This window comes from Otolemur garnettii, unplaced genomic scaffold (assembly GCF_000181295.1).
Source record: "Otolemur garnettii isolate 467f Iridium unplaced genomic scaffold, OtoGar3 scaffold00103, whole genome shotgun sequence".
Taxonomy (NCBI): Eukaryota; Metazoa; Chordata; class Mammalia; order Primates; family Galagidae; genus Otolemur; species Otolemur garnettii.
In genome coordinates, this window is record NW_003852498.1 from 875,075 (window position 1) to 888,633 (window position 13,559).

The 13,559-nt window shown below is 38.6% G+C and overlaps 1 protein-coding gene across 1 annotated transcript in view; it reads right to left on the reverse strand.

Moving 5' to 3' along the window:
- The window catches only part of PPP3CA (protein phosphatase 3 catalytic subunit alpha), a 145,646-nt gene extending 134,927 nt beyond the window's left edge, over positions 1-10,719 (reverse strand). Inside the window, exon 1 of the mRNA XM_012809289.2 lies at positions 10,523-10,719. Within this exon, the coding sequence (XP_012664743.1) occupies positions 10,523-10,631 (109 nt within the window). The 5' untranslated portion in view covers positions 10,632-10,719. The remainder of the gene's footprint in view (positions 1-10,522) is intronic.
- Between the last annotated feature and the right edge of the window lie 2,840 nt (positions 10,720-13,559).

Below are 13,559 nucleotides of genomic sequence, written 5' to 3' on the forward strand. Positions count from 1 at the left end.
TGATCCTTTAACCCACAATTTCTTCTTTTTTCCAACTGAACTGATACTTGTCTAGCATTATCTTACTCAGAGACTTATCGACATTTCAAAACAGACTAAGAAATTGCTATATAGAAAGCATGCACTTTCTAGAAATTCTGCAAGGCTCCAACAAGAGGTATACAACAAAATATTGCCAAATGGTTTAGGGCTGCCAGTGGGAGTAGGGAAAAAATATCACCGGATATCCCTGTAACATTTTTTCTGATTTAAATGTCAGAAAGTAATCTACAGTTACACGTCACTTCGAAATGTGAAAACTGGATAATGCACACTGTTGGTAGCTGCATGGACTGTTATTTGAACAGTTTAATCACCCAGTTTTAAAATGAAACTATTTTTGTATCAAAGTGATTCTCAGCCATCAAATACAAGGAATTATCACTTTGACCTGGAATTCTAGAGCAAAGCCTGCCTACATACAGAAGGTGCCAAGAACTTGTATATACATTTTAAGAAAAGAAAAAAAGCATTAAAATTGTAATAGTCGATATATACCAAGAACAAGAGATGAATACAAGTCACGTTTGACTTCTGCAATTATAAGAGGTGCTCAAAATGGTTCCCATCAGCATCCAGACACTCAAGATGACAGTGAACTACTGCTTGAGCAACAATGACCAAAGTGTCCACTTACACCTCTGGGGGTGGTGTTTCACAGCACCGTGCATCTCTAACTTACTAGGGATGCATCCACTTGCAAGGAGTGTTGGAGGTTCTGTTGCAAACTCAGGCCTCCACTGCTGCCGTACTCCTGCAATCTTCCCAAATTCCAAATGTCGCTTCAAATTGGTCTTGCACTCCTCAAATGACAACCGTGCTTTGGCCATTTTCTATGATTGTCCTGCCTGTCACATAGTATTTCACTATATAGCTACAAGACAGGCATGGCACTGACACCACTGCAGAGAGACCAGGAAGCTGAGGTTTAAAGAGGTGAAATATCTTGCCTACTGGTACACAGGTAAGAAGTGGATGACGTAAAATGACAATCTAAGATTACAAGTCTGACCTGAACACAACACTAGATAGGGCAAAAATAAAGTTTTCATTGCACCGCTGTTAGCACAGAAGGGATTCCACCACATTTTCTCTTCTTACCCTGCTCACTCTAGTCACCTTTATTGTTTCTTTTTCTTTTTTCTTTAAGATAACCTAGCTAGACCAGAAGTTTTGGGTATAATCTGAGAATGCAGAACAGGCTACAGACCAAAGAGAATCTATAACTGGCTCACTGCCACCATGCCCTTACTAAACCAAGCTAACCCGTCACAGATTATTGTGTTAATGACTAAAACCCCTTCTCATGTATTTTTAACATTTATTTAATTCAGATGCTCAAGTCAGATGGCTATTTTATACCAATAATGTACATAATTTATTTTCTAATTTTCACCTAGCTTTGATGTATATTTAATAAATATTACCAGCTTGTCTCTTAAAAGCAAAGAAAGCAGCAGTTAATAGTAAGCTAAGGTCCACCTTTGAAGGAATTGGCCTTTAATGTTTAAAATATGAAGAAGAATTTCAAACAAATAATTTCTGTTCCATATTTATGATTATCTGATAATCTTTTATTCACATGATAACCAAAAACCTAAACAAATTTTAACTTTTAAAAACTAAATGAAAAACATAAGTCACTGGGATTTTAAAAAGGATACTGATTATCTACAAATTTCTGTGAACAAAGGTGAGTTTTTAAACTTAGCACAAGACTACAATGATTTTAAAGAAAGAATTAGATTATGTTAATGAAAACCAAAGCAAAAAATGTATATAACTTTGAGAAAACAAAAAAGACCTGACAGATCATTTATCTGAAATCTAAACACATGTCTTTGTATGTCACTTTGAAAATATTCTTCATCATAAGTATCAAGGATCTATGACTCTGATGGCAGTTAAAAGTACAACTAGATGTATCAAACGTATACCACCAGATGGCATCTTAAATCAGATAGCTCATTTAGAGATCATGAGAGCTGACTGTGTTTCTGAAACAGAATCAGGTTCATGAATTCCAAATAGACTATTTAACATAAAAATGTTTGACACAAATCATAAAATCCAAAGGAAACCAACAATAATACTATCTTGAAGATAGCAAAAATATGTAAATCTGAAAAGGAAGGAAGTATAAATAGAACGGTGATCTTGACATCACTTTATCTGAAGATAAATAATTCATTACAAGAAGGGTCATAAAAGAAAAAGAAGAGTAGGTTAATCATTTTAGGCTTCTTTCATTTTTATCTATAATTTTGCTTTTTCTTAATCCTCATTTCACTCCTGCACAGGGCTTTGCTTAGTGTAAACAAGAAAGTTCAAAAGCAGAAAGAATTTTAAAAAATTAAAAGCAAAGAATTTTAAAAACTGAAAAGTAAAAACATGTCAAGCTTTGTCCCCTGGATGTAGTTTGTTGGTTTTTCTACCACTATATAATCAGTACCTCCCATTTTCTTTCTTGGTCGAGGCTGGGTTTGAACCCACCACCTCCGGTATATGGGGATGGAGCCCTACTCCTTTGAGCCACGGGCGCCACCCAGTACCTCCTATTTTTGTGAAAAACATTTTGCCATAAATGTTATTTTCATGTGATAAAAGTAACATAAAATAAAATTTGTTATCAGTTTGTCCTCCTCTTCTTAATATGAATTTGTCTGTGTATAAATACGTGTATATATGTATATACAGTTTGCTACACAGAACTTTGGGAATTTAACATGAGGGAAAAAAAACACTAGACTTTGTAGGAGGACTCACCCAACAGATTGACTTAGGTCTCTTATGTTATTTCATGAAGCAAATGTTCACTCAAGGATGCTGCTAGTAAGCTAGACAAAATCAGGAAGACAAGCTATTTGACCTCAAAAACACACACTGAGCCAGTCTTGAGAAAGACTCAGGCTTTCTTTCAGGTAATATATTTTCACATGATGTGTACATAAAAGCATTTAGTTAATATTTTAAAATATTATATTTTGAATACCACCATAGCCATTTTAAGTAGTTGTAAAACAGCTGCCTCAAAATTTAATAGAATTTTTCCTTTACTATTCCACGGATCAAACCACAGATTCTTCCAATAGATTCGTATATTTATCCGGTATCTCATTTGTCTAAAATACTCTACTAAGAAGACAGAAATCAACAAATTCAGGAAAATTAATTCAGAAAACAAAACAGAATAAAAAGATAAATGTTATTTAAATGATTATACTGACACATGGGAAGAAACCCACACATATAAATAAAGATACACTCTGCTCTAGAGGCTCCATGCACAGCAGGAGTGTAAGCTGAGCACTCAAGGGACTGCAACAAACTGGTCAGCATACAGAGGGGGTCCATGTAGTGAACTTCCATTGAGGACAGGTGATGCACGTCTGGTCTATGAAAATCAGGCCAGCTGAAGGAGGTGCTCAACTCTGACGGTTCTACTGTATTTCCACTATATTATTATTATGATTTACCATGTACAAATAGCAGTTCATTTACATTAAAATTATTTTGAAACAGAAGAATGTCTATAAAACCATAACATAAGACCCACGTCTTCACCTGTTTCACATTTAACAATAATAAGATAAAACAAAAAAATTATTCTGGACTATTATCCCCAGTTTTAATGACTTCATGGACCTTCTTAACTTCTGTTCCCAAATCAAATGGACACAGACACTCAAGCTGAACTACCTGGGTTTTAATTCCAGTTCTGGTACTTTCTAGCTGGTTAACCTTAGTTAAGATAAAATTTCACCAAGATTTGTTTCCTCATTTGTAAAATGGAGCTGACAACAGTGCTTCCTTCGTAGGTTTGTGTGAACACTAAAAGCTAAAAAGTACAGTGTGTATAATAATGAATGGCAAAAAACAACTTAGCAAATGTTGACCTTACAACAACAAAACAACTCACCAATTTGTCCCTCTAGATCTATGAAAATTACCATCTCCTGTCACCATAGTTTCATATACAAAACGAAAGCATTTTCAACAAAATGAAAGTGTCACTTTCCCTCTGGACCAGTGAAAACTTCGTCATGGACCACTATCAGTCTATGACCAGTGCTTGAGACTGTCCATTACTGCCATAGATGTCACAGGCTTAGAAGTAGAGTAAGATTGATGGAGGTGAGCAATTATTAGGAACACTTCAGTGAGAAACTGGAGCATGAGAAGAGAGTGCACACATGGGTGTGACCTGGTAGACAAAGGGAAACACTGGCAATTTTTTCTTTCTGGTCACTGGGAACATGATGCTCTTCCTCATCCAGGGGCGTTTCAGCGTTATTTGAAACACCATTTCTCTTAAAGCCATGATGGCACTGATTTCAATATATTTTAACCTTTGTCAAAAGATTCAGAGTATGAATATCAAAAGCAATCATTTTCAGATATTAAGAATAGTTTGGGGGGTGCTTACCTTCCTCTGCAAACAACTACAGGCACCGCCTTACCAGAAGTGCTTAAACACTTGGCTATTTGTGAAAAGTACCAACTCATGAGAAAGTAAAAAGGGTATGAATACTCTGTCTTAAGTAAAATAACTGCTCGTGTGATTGTGACGTAATTGTAAGGACTGCCAAATGTTTGTTGTAAATGGTGGTACATGTTTACTAATGTTAATGGATTTATGCTGAGTTGTACACACAAATACCAAATTACAATGGCTCAGCTATTCTTAAAAGAATAGTCTTCATTACCACCCAACTCATTTTAAGATGTTTTTGATCCCCAGTGTTCCGTTTTTTCCTTTATAAACTGTCCCAGTAGTAGCTTTCTATAAAGTTCCCAAAGAGCTCATAAAGAAAAACACTAGGAATTTTTTTCTGGCAACAACTATACACATAAACTTTATGCCCCCCAATAGACTAAGCATTGTTGTTTTGTGTTGCCCCTTTGTGTTACTGTATTTTTATTTAAAATATAATAAATTATAATCAATAGCTAAAATCATGTATTCCTTCTATTTCTTAATGCTTAATAAGATTAAGCATTTAGCGTCGCTTTAGCGTCAACATTCTTCATATATTGTCTTCAGTAATGAGAGGGAACAAATTCTACCAAATGAATAGAAAGCACGTGACTTCGAACATGTAAGATGGAGGTAGAATAGTGTATATGACATATAAAGTAGCTAAGCATGAGTTATGTAGATTGATGCCTGATTAAAGCAAGGGCTTCAGCATACCAGCTATGATACCTCTCTTAAGTTCTTAAGTCTTCAGTGTGGTACAGGAACAAGAGCGTCATCAGCCCTTGGGAACTTGTCAGAATTTGAGATCTTCAAATTCTCAATCCCTATTCCAAACCTACTAAATCAGACACTCTGGAGGTGGGACTCAGCCATCCGTGTCTTATGCAGCCCTCCAAGTGACCTGATCCATGTTCAAGGTTAGAAACATAGACTTCAACTTTCTGAGTCTCCCTTTCCTTATTTGTAAAATGAGTTTGCAAGAGTGACATCACAAGAAGAACAACGTGAACAGATCAGTGAAAATGACTTGGACTCTCATGTAGTTACCTTTTGTCATCTCTCTTTTTCTTTATTTAATCAAGGGCCCAGGCTTGCCTGGTGACTCATGCCTGTAATATTAGCCCTATGGGAGGCCAAGGCAGAATGAGCACTTGAGCTCAACAGTTAGAGACCAAACTGAGCAAGAGCAAGACCCCCTTCTCTACTAGAAATAGATAAATTACCCAGGCACTGTGGTGGGTGCCCATAGTTCCAGCTACTAGGGAAGCCAGAATAGGAATATCCCTTGAACCCAAGAGTTTGAGGTTGCTGTGAATTAGGCCAGTGCCATGGAAATCTAGGCTGGGTGACAGAGCAGAGACTCTGGCTAAATACATAAATGAGTAAATGAATGAATGAATAAATAAATAAATCATCAAATCAATTGCCTGAATTCAGAATAAAAAGCACAACAAGGCGCGAGGATTGCTTGTGCCCAAGCATTTGAGGTGGCTGTGAACTAGGCTGAGGCCACAGCACTCTAGCATGGACAACAGAGAGAGATGCTATCTTAAAACAATTTAAAAGGCAGCGCCTGCAGCTCAGTGGGTAAGGCACTGGCCACAGACACCAAGCCTGGCAGGTTTGGGCCCAGCCTGGGCCTGCTAAACAACAATGACACCTGCAACCCAAAAACAGCCAGGTGTTACAGTGGGCACCCATAGTCCCAGCTACTAGGGAGGGCGAGGCAGGAGAATCACATGAGCTCAAGAGTTTGCAGTGAGCTGTGATGCTACAGCTCTCTACTGAAGGCAATAAAATGAAACTGTGTCTAAAAAAAAAAAAAAATCAAGGGCCCAAATTAGGGAGTGTAAGGGCATCAAAATAACGTGCTGCTGCCACAGGCTGGGACTGAAATGTGCTGACTTGCCAGCAGCGGGTCAGATACCAGAACAGGCCTATGGCTGCAGGGCAGGCCTAAGGATTTTATTTGGCCACTGAAATCACAAGTGGGCAAAATGCCCCTGAAGTAATATTTTATCCCCTTATAAACTGAAGCCATGCTGCTTCACAGTGACAAATGATAGTATGAGGAGAATAAACACTGATCTTTCAGGCCCCAGAAGACACTGGCTTCCTAACCCCACTTAGCTCTCCCCAGAGTGCAGGCAGAGGGAGTTCTCCTAATTGACGTCAGCTGCTGTAAGGGAAGGAATGCCATGACCTTAAACTTGGCCACCGGTCCACTCTCACATCCAGGAACAAAGCCAGAGGGTTCTCCTGGCAACTGCCTGACATGCTAAATGGCAGGCCCAGCCACTGAGGGAATCCTTTGCTGCCCCTGGGACAAATCCCCCACTGCAGGAAACAGACAAACCAGAGAGATTAGCAGTTTGCCCAGCTAATGCTGACCTCTCCCGCCCAGAGAGCAGAAAATGAGTTCTAAATCACTCTATTCAAAACCTAAGCTCCTGGTCTCTTTTGCTTTACAAATGAGCAGAATGTTCTCTGGTAAGTCAAAGGGAAAACAGGAAAATATGAGAGAACTGCAAGGAGAAATGTAGTCAACTGGATCCATGAGTAAACCATTTCACACTAAAGAAATCTTTAGGAGATACTGATTTTTTTTTTTAAACACTAAACTAATCAGATGTTGAAAAATCAAGTTTAGAAATCACATTTTTAAAGGCCCTGTAATACAAATTAGATTTAATCCCTGTACCCTGACCAAGTCCACCAGCATCAGAGCTCCCTGGGACAAATATAAAAGCTTCTTATCAACAAATGCCTCCCAACTCCACCCTCCTCAACTAGGATGCCAGTCTAGCCACAAACCTGATCATGTAACTCCCCTATGCAAAGATCCCCTCAACCCTTCACTGTGTACAGAACAGTATCAGAATGCTGCCTATGAAGGGCAAGTATCTGAAGCTGACCTTCCAACCTCAGTCTCACTCTCCCCACCCCACCTCTCATAAACTTCTAAACCAGTGGGTCTCAACCTGTGGGTCTAGACCCCTTTGTAACAATGAAAATACATCAGATATTTTCTGCATATCAGATATTTACATTACAATTCATAACAGTAACAAAATTACAGTTATGAAGTAGCAACAAAAATAATTTTATGGTTGGGGGTCACCACAACATGAGGAACTGTATTAAAGGGTCGCGACATTTAGAACCACTGTTCGAAACCCTCTTTTCTCACAGCAAACCTCAAAGAACACGCCTTGATACTTTACAAAAAGTAACAGTGTCTTCAGTATGCACGTTTTATCATCTGTAGTCCTAGCCTTCTGAAGTAAGTTCTCAATGCATATTGAGGACAAACAGGACTCCAGCTATTTAATGGTTGAACTCAAAGACGGAAGAGAATAATCAATGGGCACTGTGAGGGAAACAGTAGCCACTTAGAAGATAGGAAAATCTTCTGGCTTTCAATTAGCTATATCCACTTGGACATTCTCTCATTTGCTTGAATAAATCTAGATTATATCCTTTAATTTAATCAACAGGTGTACTAATCTTTGGTTAAATATCCTATTTCGTTTTTCCTGGTATATGCTGAACTCTTGGAGGGCAGAACACAGGTCTTAGTCACCTGTGTCTAATCCCTATCATCTGAACTAAGGAAACGCCCCATAAATGGTTGTTAAATTAAATTACTCAAATGAGTTCCCATGTTGATATTTACCTTATTTCTAAAAATATTTCGTTGTATGTTCATGAGGAAAGAAAGAGAAGTTTAACTTAATTTTCAGAAAAAGTCAAGAGGGAAAATACTTTTCTTTATGGAATACTTCCAACACAGAAATAAATTCTTCAACTTAAATCTCTGCAACAGTTATTGTTATTAGGCAAGTCAACACAAAGAAAAAAGCAGAGCTTGCTTCATGCCTCCCTTATTTCAGTTGGGATCTAATATCGTTTGGATAACTGTCCCCTTCTAATCTCCTGGTGAAATGTGATTTTCGATATTGGAGGTGGGGCTTACTCGGGGATGTCTGGGTCACAAGGGTGGGATACCTCATAATCAGGGATGTTTGGGTCACAAGGGTGGGATACCTCATACATGGGTTGGAGTAAGTTCTCACAACCGCTGACTGTGAAAAGAGCCTGCCCCTCCCTCCCTCCTCTTTCTTGCTCCCTCTCTCACCGTGGGAAACACCTGCTCTTTTTCCCCCATGAGTGGGAACTTGCTGCAGACCTCACAGGAGGCAGATGCTGACGCCACACTTCTTACCCAGCCTACAGATAAACTTCATCTCCGCTCCCCTGGGGAGGGCTGGCTCTCCTCTCTAAATTCATATGCCTCATCCACACCCCATGAGGAGACGTGCGCACTGCTTATCTCTCTCTCCAGAGGGACAGATGCAGGCAGGGATCCAGGCAGCGTCCTGGTCCTTCTGTCTTCTCCCAAATAAAGCATGCTGAATCTTCAATTATTCAATATAAAATCCTAAATTATTTATTGTTTTATAAACATTTGAAGGTAGAAGCTTTGTTCAATGAAACATTAAAGTGTTAAAGGAATGAGAGAATATACAGATTTCCAATAACTAAGTCACTAATTCCTAAGTTTTTCTTGAATGAGGGCAAACTATGGCAGATGTTAGCATAACTCTTCTCTAAACATCTGAGAGGGAGACATTTTTATTAGTAAAAAGGAAGAGGGAAGTACTAGAGAGGAAGAGCACAGTGGCTTTGTATACGAATACAAAATATTTGTCTAACTTTTCCTATCTGCTATACTTAATGCTGAATTCCGTGCTAGAAGTCACTGGTCGGTAACTTAGTCTATAGTTTGATTCAGTCTCCACTGGTTTGACAGCAGCTTCATACCCCCGGAGCCAATTCCACCCTCTGCCTGACCCTAACCACAAGTTATTGTGTTTTTTTGAATTACAAACCAGAAAGATCGTATCATCAGCTGAAATTAAGTTGTAAGTAATGTAATGTCTTTGGACTAGAAATCATTAGGGTCATTTTGATCAAGGAAGGTATAGTCTGATAGTTCAAGAGAACTATCTTTCTTTTAACAATCACATTCAAATATATACTTGAAGACCAATAATTATAAAAGAACCAATGCAAATATACTTAAATGTCCCTTTATTTCCAAAAAGGCACTATTCTATGTCTCAAGGTTTTTCTACACCAAAATGATAATATATATTTGAAAAGAAAATAAACATTTTTTGCTTCTCTAAAAGTGAAAATGCACCACTTCAGCAAACTCCACAAAGGGTACACGTATATAAAATTTTTCAGGCAAGACTTAATTTTTATGGCCCAAGAGAGGCGCACTTAAGCAAGACATGTATCTGACCCTGAGAATTAACACAACCAAAACACTGGGAGAGCAAAGTTTCACTTTCTAGGCACAAAATGCTACATGAAGGAGAGGAGATGAACTTCTTCCTAAAGTCTAGTGTTTCTCAAACTCTCAAGTGAATCAGAATTCCCCAGGGGACTCGATAAACTGCATGGTGTTGAGCCTTACCCCAGACAGTCAGACCCAGTCTTTCTGGAGCAGAGAATTGGAATTTACATTTTAACAGGTTTCTAGGTGACGATGATGGCAATGCTAGCCTGGGGATCACACCTGGAGAAACCCTGCTTTCCTGTCACTGTGGCAGTATTATGACACTTTGTCTAACTAATCTTTACCAATAAATAGCCCAGGCTCGTTATGTCAGGAAGTGTATTTACTGACAAACAAGATCACTTCTTAAGTAAAGCATCACCAGAGAAATCACCACCTCCAAGTTGGGCACTACCTTTTGGAATATCACAATGTCATATATATTAAACACATGAAAATAGAAATATTTGTGTATATATAAAATGTTCTTAGATCTTTAATGTATGAATTCAACAGTAAAAGATTATGAGGGGAAAAAAAAAAGATTATCATGAGTGAGGTATCTAAAGACTCATTAGTAGCTAGGACTTTTGACTTGATGTTACAAAATAACAAAGTATACACACGAGTAGGTGGTCTCCATCCTCAGGACTTACCTGTGACTGGTGCATCAATATCCAGCAAGTTTTTTTCCTGTCGAAGAATCGAGGCACCCTCTGTGATTATTCTCAGTGCAACACTCTCTTCCAGCCTGCCTTCCTTCATGAGATGTGCCTTTAAGATATCCACACGTGGTTTTCCATCATTATCAAACACTTCCTTTGCTGTAAGCCGATGACTTGGAGGAAATGGGACAGCTGAAAGAGAAAAAGGCAAGTTATTACATAAGCCAACATATGCCAACCGAAAGATTCCATAATAACGACCAAATAATCCACCCCATCATGAACCACCTCATGCATTATTTTGAAAGTTCCCACAGTAAAATACGATCAAGGGCCATCAAAAATGAAAGCCTGCCTCTTTCCTTCAATTCTAGATATAATGCAATTGCTTAAATAAAATTTATAGCTCTTATTGGTTCTATAATCTCTCTTGCATCCTACAGAGGGGTCCAATCTTTTTCTTTTCTACCACACATTGAAAAAAGAGGAGTTATCTTGGCCCATACATTAAATACACAAACACTAAGAAAAGCCAGTGAGCAAAAGAAAAGGTCCCTGCAGGCTTTTTCCAATATCCAAACCACAGATAAGCAAAACAGTCCCCAAATAAGCTGCATGTGACGTCCTGATAGAAAATCTTGATTGAGTTAAAACAAAAAGATACTGAAACGGTTTTCAGTTAGACAATAATCAATTCGGCAAAAGAAAATCATTGCTATACGCCTAATCATAACCAGTTCCTTCAAAGATCTGTCCTTATGAGAAAACAGGTTCCTCCACTAAGTTAGAGGATTGAGAAAAGGTCTGTTTAACCAGACTTGCTGCTCTAACCAGAGTCAGATCTCTGAGCTAACTCATCAACTCACTGCTTAAGAAAAAAGAGCAGAAATCTGAAAGCACAAAGGCACAGGTGTGCTGGATACTGAATGGGCTATCAGGACTGTGTGTGACAGTGTGCATGCTGGTGGCTGAAGGGACCCCTGAAGAATAAGGAGACAGAATGATGTCAGAGGGGAGACACAGGTATTTAGGGATGTGATAAAATGACAAACTCCATTATCACTCAGACTTGGGGCCAACCATTCTGTCACTCACCCCAGAACTTCTTAACAGTCAAGAAGATAGTTCTTGTGTTCCTATAGTTATATATCTATGAGTACCTTCACCATTCCCCAGAGGAGATTCACTAAACTCCTATAACACACCAGGGCAACCGAAGCTCTATGGTCAGAGATGGAATTATGAAGGTTGGGTTACTAATAAGTAGCCAGTAAGCATTTAAAACTCACAGTTTTTCTCTATTTCACATGAGGATTGATTCACTGGAGAACAACTCAGATCCACTGGAAGCATCTGGTACGGACCGTGTACAGTGACATATGCACAGCATCTCATAGGAAGCCTCCCCTCTTAGGAGAAGCACTTGATATGGAGGCACAAACCTGATTGCTCCCACTTCCTAACAATTGTTTCTCAAAGAAGCAAGACTTACAGCAGACCTATGCTAAAGCCTTTTGAGTAAGCTAATAGCATAGATTTGTTATCTGAGTCAAATTACAAGTACTTATGAGAAAAGCAAAATCAAAAATGAACCTGTGCAGCTGGCTGCAAGTGGGCTGTTTCCTAACAATCTAATCCTATTTATTTCATTCTGCTGCCAACATGAAGTGGCAGTGAGAGGCTCAGTGGGTGAGCACAAGGCCTTTGCCTTCAGAGGAAGGAGCCTGGGTGCAAACCCGGACTCTGCACGCTCACTAGCTGTATGACCTTGGGCAAGTTAAATAACATCATTTGGCTCAGTTACCTCATTTGTGAAGTGAAGATTACATCCATCTGAGGATTGTTATAATAACTAAAGTAAACAGTAATAGTAGCTAACATTTATAGAGTACTGCTTTTATGCCAGGGATTGTGTGGATAATAAAATCAAACACGACAGTAAAATTGTAAGAGGAGTAAGACATATCTACATGTGTTTATACATAAACTTACTTAGTCCCCACAACATTACTGTGAGGGAGAAACTTGAGGAGGAAAACTATTAAGCACCTTGCCCAAGATGATAATCTAGTGACTTATGTGTAGACTCACTGAGTTTAAACAGTCTGCTGCCTGAGTATCTATAGCAACTATGCTGCTTTTTCAAAAAAGTATATAAGATACCGCCTAACAGGTAAAAAGTGATTAGTAAATCACTTTCTAAAAACTGAAATTCTAATGAATGTTCATATGCATTTCTTATAAAGAGCCCTTGTAGTTTCAAAAAATATTTTGAATATACATATATATGTATACACACATGCAGTGTAAAACAAAAGACAGAATGTATAATGTCAAAGTCATGTGCAATAAGAGAAAATTCAAGAATTAAATGAGGTGGAGAGAAAAGGAAGAAATTTGTTCATTACACTTGAAGCCCTGGGGGGACATAGTCTTTTTCTTCATTGCCCTTATCTCTTTTCCGGGCCTGACCCACACGGTATGCTTGTTAAGGAAACACAGAGACATTTCAACTGCCACATTCTCTATGTAGAACTTTACATGTTTTGAGATTAGAAAATGTCTTACAGCCAGGTATGGTGGCTCAGGCCTGTAATCCTAACATTTTGGGAAGCCAATGTGGGTGGGTGGCTTGAGCTCAGGAGTTTGAGACCAGCCTGAGCAAGACTGAGGCTCCATTTCTACTAAAAAACAAAACAAACAAACAAACAAAAAAGAAGCTGGGCGTTGTGGAAGCCACCTGTCGTCCAAATTACTTGGAAGGCTGAGGCAAGAGGATTGCTCAAGCCCAAGGGTTTGAGCTATGATGATGCCATAGCAATGTACCCATGGTGACAGAGTGAAACTCTATCTTAAAAAAAAAAAAAAACCTACAAAATATCTTAACTAGCAATTCCTCCAAAATTTCTAGTCCATAGGTTAGTCGAGATAAGGGATCAGGGCTAGAAAGGGGAAAACTTCAAAAAGATGCTTGTGGTAAGAACGAGAGTTAAATGAAAAAAATATGTATAAATATATATGAAAAAAT